Below are 6,869 nucleotides of genomic sequence, written 5' to 3' on the forward strand. Positions count from 1 at the left end.
CCCTGGGGGGTGATTTCTCGCTTTCTGTCTCTATGTCTCTCTCTGTCTGTCTGGCGAGCGCACGCGCCCTACAGTGAAAATCTCTCAAAAACAAAAAAACAAACAAACAAACACACAAAAAAAAACCATGTATAGAGACCAGCAGTTAGCGTAATGGCTATGTCGCCGGACTCCCGCGGTTGTGGTTCGAGTCCTGGATCCAGTTGCTTGTACATACTGCCGGGGGTGTGTGCGTGTGTGCCCAAGATCCTGAGAGGAGGAAGAAGAAGGGACTGCAGCGTGGCCATCCCCCCCACCCCCCGGGGGGTGATTTCTTGCTTTCTGTCTTTCTGCCTCTGTCTTTCTGAGGAGTGCACACGCCCTATAGCAAAAACCTCTTAAAAAAAAAAAAAAGCCAAACAAACAAACAAACAAAAAAAACATTTATCAGTTTTTTAAAACGAGAGGGCTGGCAGGAGTGGGGCGGAGCCTGAGATCTGTCCCACTGCCTTGGGGTCAGGGCATAGCCCCAGCAGTGGGACTGTGAGCTGAGTCTTCCAGGGTCTGTTGTCTTGTTCCATGATGGAGACCAGAAGGGAAGGTGGCTGGGGGACACTCACACACTTCTTGCTCTCTATTCTGCTCTGCTTTACGCCAGAGTAGGCAAACGTTATACGGGGATTTTTTTTTTTGGAGTGTTTTTTTTTTTTTTTTTTTTTTTTTTTTTTTTTTTTTTTTTTGGGGGGGGGCCAGAAAGACAGAACTGTGGTCGACTACATGGGAGTTCAGCGATATAGCTATTACGCTAACTGCTGGTCCCAATAAATGTATGTTGTTTAAACCAAAAAAAAAAGGAAAGGAGAAGAATCTATTTATCAGCAGATTTGTGCAGGTCAAACCTGTGTTGTTCAAGAGTAATTTTTTTTAGAGAGATTTTTGCTGTCGGGTATGTGTGCTTGCCAGAGAGACAGAGAAACAGAAAGTGAGAAATTACCCTCCGGAAGGATGGTCACACCACACACCCTTCTCCTCCATTCTCCCATCAGGATCTTAGGCACGTGACATGTGCACACAGTCGCCCAACCTGAGTTTTATTTACTTATTTTTTTTTGCTATAGGGCACATGTGCTCGCCAGACAGAGACAGAGAGATAGAAAGCAAGAAATCACCCCCCAGGGGGGATGGCCACGTTGCAATCCCTTCTCCTCCATTCTTGGGATCTTGGACACGCATGAACATGTGCCCGGTGTGAGTTTTAAGCCACTGGGGCTGGGACTTGAACCGCGGTCGACTACATGGGAGTCCAGCGACATAGCCATTACACTAACTGCTGGTCCCCAAACCTGAGTTTCAAGCTACCAGGTCTGGGATTCAAATCGCGGTCAACTACGTGGGAGTCCAGCAACATAACCATTATGCCATCTGCTGGTCCTCATTCAGGAGTGTTTTGACACCCTCTTGTCCCATGACACCTTCAGCTGACTTACTAAGGCAGCAGTCACCCGGGAATATTATTTAAGGTCTGCTGAGAGCATAAGCTGAGATACTAAGTCACAGAAACAGGTCCCTCAAAAACAGGATGAGAGGGACCAGCAGATGGCATAATGGTTACGTACCTGGACTCCCACATGGCTGACCGTGGTTCAAATCTTGGACCCAGTGGTTTGAAACTCACATTGGACGCGTGTATACGCATGCTCAAAATCCCAAAAGGAACCTGGAGAAGGGATTGTGGTAGGGTGATACCCCCTGGGAGGGTGATTCTCGCTTTCTGTCTCTCTAGTGAGTCACACACTCAATAGTAAAAATCTCTCTCGTAAAAATAAAATGAAACAAACAAACAAACAAACAAACAGGACAAGGAAGACCTCAGTCTAATTAAATATAGAATCGAAGGAAGGTAGCCTGATACCTTACTTGTCCAAGCTACATACTTCTTCAATCCTGATTATGCTAGCAGTCTAAGCCTCCTCCACACAATATTCCTCCACTACCCTGCTTTTCCAAGGGAAAAGAATTGTGGGAAAGAAAGTGGCTTCTCGAGTTTGGTATAACAAGTTGGGGAGCTGAGCTGTGCAAGCACAGGAGGCCCCAGCTGCTCCATACTCTCCGAGTAGCACCTCCCGGAGTTGTGTCATCTCTTCGTTGGCCTCTAATCCTCGTTCACTGCACGAGGGCCCCTCTCACTTTCCTCTTCTTTTACGTAAACCAGGACTCTCAGCAGGAGGAACTCTCAGAACCATGTGCATCCTTAGTCCCCACTTCCATCCTCCCTGAGGCCCCAACACACCTTGCAGCACACGCAGAATGCCTTGAGGGGGTTCAGCCCCAGCCAGCCACTGCTTCCACAGTCCCGGAAGCGGTCCATGAACTGTGTGTACAAATCTCGCTGGATCTTGGAGAGCCGCACCAGAATCACATTTTCCTCCTTGGCGGGGAGATGAATCTTGAGCACAGTGTGGCCCCTCCTATGGAGGCAAGGAGCTCAGAAGTGGCAAGGCAGTGTGGCCAGGAGGAGTCAGTGTGAGATAAAAACAGAACCGTGTGCTCCTGCCACACCTTCCTCTTGAGGATGTCATCCTGCCGCACAGCTGTGCAATAATGAGAGTGGTTTGGCACCCACCGAGAAAAAACTCCTCTAAAGGATGAAAACTAAAGCAAAGTGACCTGTCCTGGGGTACAACTGATGGGTGACAGAGCAGGAGAATTCAAAGTTCTTATCCCCATTTAGGGTTGCCTTTCTGAGCTTTCTACACACATACCATCTTAACAAGGGAGAATGCGTTAAACTAGCCTAAATAGCTATATCTATTGAGATGCTGGAGCTGGGAAGGCCTTTCTCCTAGAACCGCCACCTCACCCAAGCAAGAAAGGCAAGTGTCTCTGTAATTTTAAAATTCTGAGACACGCTCACTGGCCAAATTATTGGGGGACTGAACAGAAGATACCCATCATCTGCGAGTTATACACACAGGGGAACTTCACTACTGCCCCACTGGGACGAGGCCCTCCCACCACAGCATCTCCGTCTGCACAACAGCCTCACACACCAACCCACTGGGCCTCCAGGGTGGCTTACCTCTGCACAAAGCCCTCCAGGAGGCTGTGCAGGACGTGGCTCCGGTACCGCATGAGGCGGACATCCTGAGGTGTGCTGTCGATACACTGCCCGTTCAGGATAGGGCGCTCAAACATGTTGCTAAACTCCTGCCGGGTGCCGAGGAAATCTGGGCGCACGAAGTCCACCATGCACCAGTACTCGATGAGGTTGTTCTGCAGGGGGTACCCAGTCAGCACCACCCGGCGGCGAGAGCGAATGTTCTTCAGTGCCTGTGAGGTGCTGGCCTGGCAGTTTTTGATGCGGTGTCCCTCGTCACAGATCACTACATCGGGGCCAGGGCGGCATAAGGCCTTCTCAAACTCTAGGGAGGGAAGAGGATCCGGAGTCAGAGGGTGAGAGGGGCTGCTCATAGTCAATAATATGAGAAGTAGGGGTGCACCCTGGAGGAGACAGAAGAAATGAGGGAAGCAGGAAAGCAAGAGTCAGCCCCCAATGGTGAAAGGGAGCCAGTTGTTCCAGCTACTTTGTGTCTGCTGCGATGCTAACCTGGCTTGCTGAATGCTATCAAGATCCCTTTCCCTGTTCCTCTCCTTTCCTGACTTGTGTTCCTAGGGCTCACACACACTGGGCAGCAGAGAGGAGTCTCAGAGTGCCAGCTGAGGGCCAAAAACACATCTGGATGAAGCCAGCAGGAGTAACACAGACCCTCAGCAGCCTCGCACCACAGCCAGCATCTAGGCTCCATTTGAGGGTGCTGCTGGAGCTATCTACAGAGCAAGGTCCTCCTGCAGTCATCGCTAAGTGGCACACACCGCTCAGCTCTACCACAGAAGCAAACCTAGAACAAATACAATCTCACAGATGAGGAGACCTATAAAATGAAACAGGGCCCAGTTAGTGGTATGGTTTTGGGCAGCTGGATCCCACATGGCCAACTGCATGGTTCGAGTCTCAGATTTAGCAGCTTGGAAAATACACTGGGTGTACAGGCGTACATGCCCAAAATCCCAAGGGAAGAAAGGAGAACGGATTTTGGCATGGCCATACCCCTTGTTGTATGTGAGGGGGGGGAGGGGGGCTCTTCTCATTTTCCCTCTCTTTCTCTCTGGTAAACACATATGGCTTATAGCAAAATTTTAAAAATTAAAGTAAAATGAGGGGCCAGCTGGTTAGAGTTGTGGTTGAGGTGCTGAACTCCCACATGGTCAACCATGGTTCAAGATCCAGACCTGGTGGCTTGCTTTCTCACTTTCCTGATCTCTCTTTCTCTGTTTCTCTTTGGTAAAATTAAAATAAATAAATAAATAAATAAAATTAAATAATTATTTTTAAAAATAAAAATAAAATAAAACAGCCTCAGGACCAACAGTTAGCATAATGGCAGTGTCGCTGGACTCCTATGTAGTTGACCGTGGTTCAAGTCCTGGACCCAGCGGTTTAAACTCACGCCGGGCGCGTGTGCGTGTGTGCCCAAGATCCCAAGAGGAGAATGGAGGAGAAGGGATTGTGGCGTGGCCATCCTCCCTGGGGGGTGATTTCTCGCTTTCTCTCTGTCTCTCTCTGTCTTTCTGGCGAGTGCATGCGCCCTATAGCAAAAACCTTCCCCCCCCCTCCCCGAAAAAAGAAACAGCCTTTGAAACCTAAAAAACCTTCTTCCCAAAGTGAGCAAAGGCCCTTTAGAAGAGAGAGTAGAACTAAACCTACGAGAGAAGTAGTTTTCACTAAAAGCAACTGGGATAAGTTCTTTTTTTAATAAATGCAAACAACATTGTTACTACTGTATCTTCATATTGGTGATTTAAACACTTTATGAGTAGTTCCTTAATGCCTTCTAAGAACATCCATCCCTAGGAAGTGGTAAAGGCAGTAGTTACTGTCCTCATTGTTCTCTGATGGGGACAGGGACAGACAGACTGGGTGCCTCCCCTGAGTCAGCGTGTGGCCCCACCTGAGCATAGCTGTGCTGCTGCAGAGAAAACAGCACCCTTGGAGAGCCACGGAGGCCGTCTCACCTATCTTGAAGACAGGATTCTGGATAATGATAATTAACATCAATAATGCAGCTGACTGCGTGCTATTAGCAGACACTAATCCTTTTTCCCTGAAACATCCCCAAGAGTATTTCCAGGATGGCTGCCCACCTCTCCGAAACTCCTGCTGTCGATCTTCCTCATCCAGATCAATGATGACTGGGTGAGAACGTTTCTTGGTTTTCTTCGGTCTACCTGTGGCAAAGGATTTCTTCAGAGTGAGGAGTCTGTACATTTCGTACCCCATCAGCAGCACCCCACCCTCTGACACCCAATCAGCCATCACTTTAGCACGAGATGCCATCGTCCTGAAAGAGTGAACAGAGAAAACTGTGTGAGGTGTGAGTTATTTTTCAGTAAAGTTCTTTTTTTAAAAAAGGTGAACAGAGAGAAAGTATTACTGATTCTCCTGTTCCCCAGAAGAACGCATCCAAATCGAAGTTGTGATGATGTACGCTCAGATCCCTCATTGCCAACGACTTCGTGAGGCCGCAAGCACAGAGCTGGCCATCTGCCCAGGACTCTCCCAGTATGCCAGCAATACTAACTGCACTGAGGATGGACTGATCAGTGATGGTTAAACAGCTAGAAACGCAGTAACTCGAGGACACGAAGGAGAGGGTGGCAGCCTCCACGGATGTTCATGCATGAGTATGAGTGTAATTTGAGGGAGCATTTCAAGTTAGTGCCATGATAACTGCAAGGTCACGAGGGAAGGGCAACATCCTGCATCTCACCGGCAACATTCTCATCTCTGCCGGAGCTCCAGTGGATAGAGTGCCAAGAACAGCCAATCAAGGGGCAAGAGCAGCACAGACCAGATGACCCTCCACACAGTCGCTCCACTCCCAACCCTGATCCCTTGCTGCACTTCATCAACTACATGTGGACTAGCAGTCCTGAAACCTCCAAAAGCAGAGCGGGTGATCGACCACTTGTGGGTTCACGCAGTCTCCTCATTTTATCTTAAGACACATTTTTGCTATAGGGTGCATATGCTCACTGGAGAGACAGAAAGCAAGAAATCGCCCCCCAGAGGAGATGGCCACACCACAATCCCCTCTCCTCCATTCTCCTCTTGAGATCTTGGGCATGCACGCACATGCGCCCAGCATGAGTTTTAAGCCACTAGGTCCAGGACTTGAACCGTGGTCAACTATGTGGGAGCCCAGCAACGTAACCATTACACCATCAGCTGGTCCCAATCTCCTCATTTTGGCATAGATCCCCAAATATGACCAAAGGAAAAAAAGTCTGCAGGAAAAAAGTCTGCACTTCAATTACCCAGGCTAATGAGGACAAAGGGCAGCACAGACAGCTGGACTGGACCAATACCTTTAGATTTTTGGAAATGGGGTTGACTTCATGGAATGAAACATAAATCATTTAATTTAAATCCAGAGTGAAACAAGGTTTGCATCTTTCAAACCTTTGGACATGTACCATTAAAGGTCAACTACATATTAGTGCTTAAAAAAGGAGACTTACAAATTAGATTTCTAAGAAAAAAGTAAAATGTTAGAAGACAGAAAGTTCCATTTTATCATGTTGAATTTTATTACTGTTACATATGCATGGGAAAATGTAACCATGCCTGCAAAATTTTCAAGACATAAAAGCACCCTACAGAACAACATAAGAAACTTCCCAGCCTATCGAACCCCGGACTTACTAAAACACTAAGTAGATAAAAAGTAAGTAGCAAGAACAGAGATGGGCACATCAAGGAACCAAAAGGGATCTGGGAGAACAGGCCACACACTCAGCTAACGGCCTGACATGCAGATCCCAGCAGGACT

The 6,869-nt window shown here is 48.0% G+C and overlaps 1 protein-coding gene across 1 annotated transcript in view; it reads right to left on the reverse strand.

Moving 5' to 3' along the window:
- Nucleotides 1–6,869, reverse strand: part of RAD54L2 (RAD54 like 2) — a 107,450-nt gene that overhangs the window by 30,630 nt on the left and 69,951 nt on the right. The window contains exons 10-12 of the mRNA XM_014584473.2: nt 5,182–5,378; nt 3,059–3,401; nt 2,270–2,447 (exon numbers count right to left, since the gene is read on the reverse strand). Of these exons, the coding sequence (XP_014439959.1) occupies nt 2,270–2,447; nt 3,059–3,401; nt 5,182–5,378 (718 nt within the window). The remainder of the gene's footprint in view (nt 1–2,269; nt 2,448–3,058; nt 3,402–5,181; nt 5,379–6,869) is intronic.

The sequence above is a fragment of the Tupaia chinensis genome, unplaced genomic scaffold (assembly GCF_000334495.1).
Source record: "Tupaia chinensis unplaced genomic scaffold, TupChi_1.0 Scaffold147003_1, whole genome shotgun sequence".
Lineage (NCBI taxonomy): Eukaryota > Metazoa > Chordata > Mammalia > Scandentia > Tupaiidae > Tupaia > Tupaia belangeri.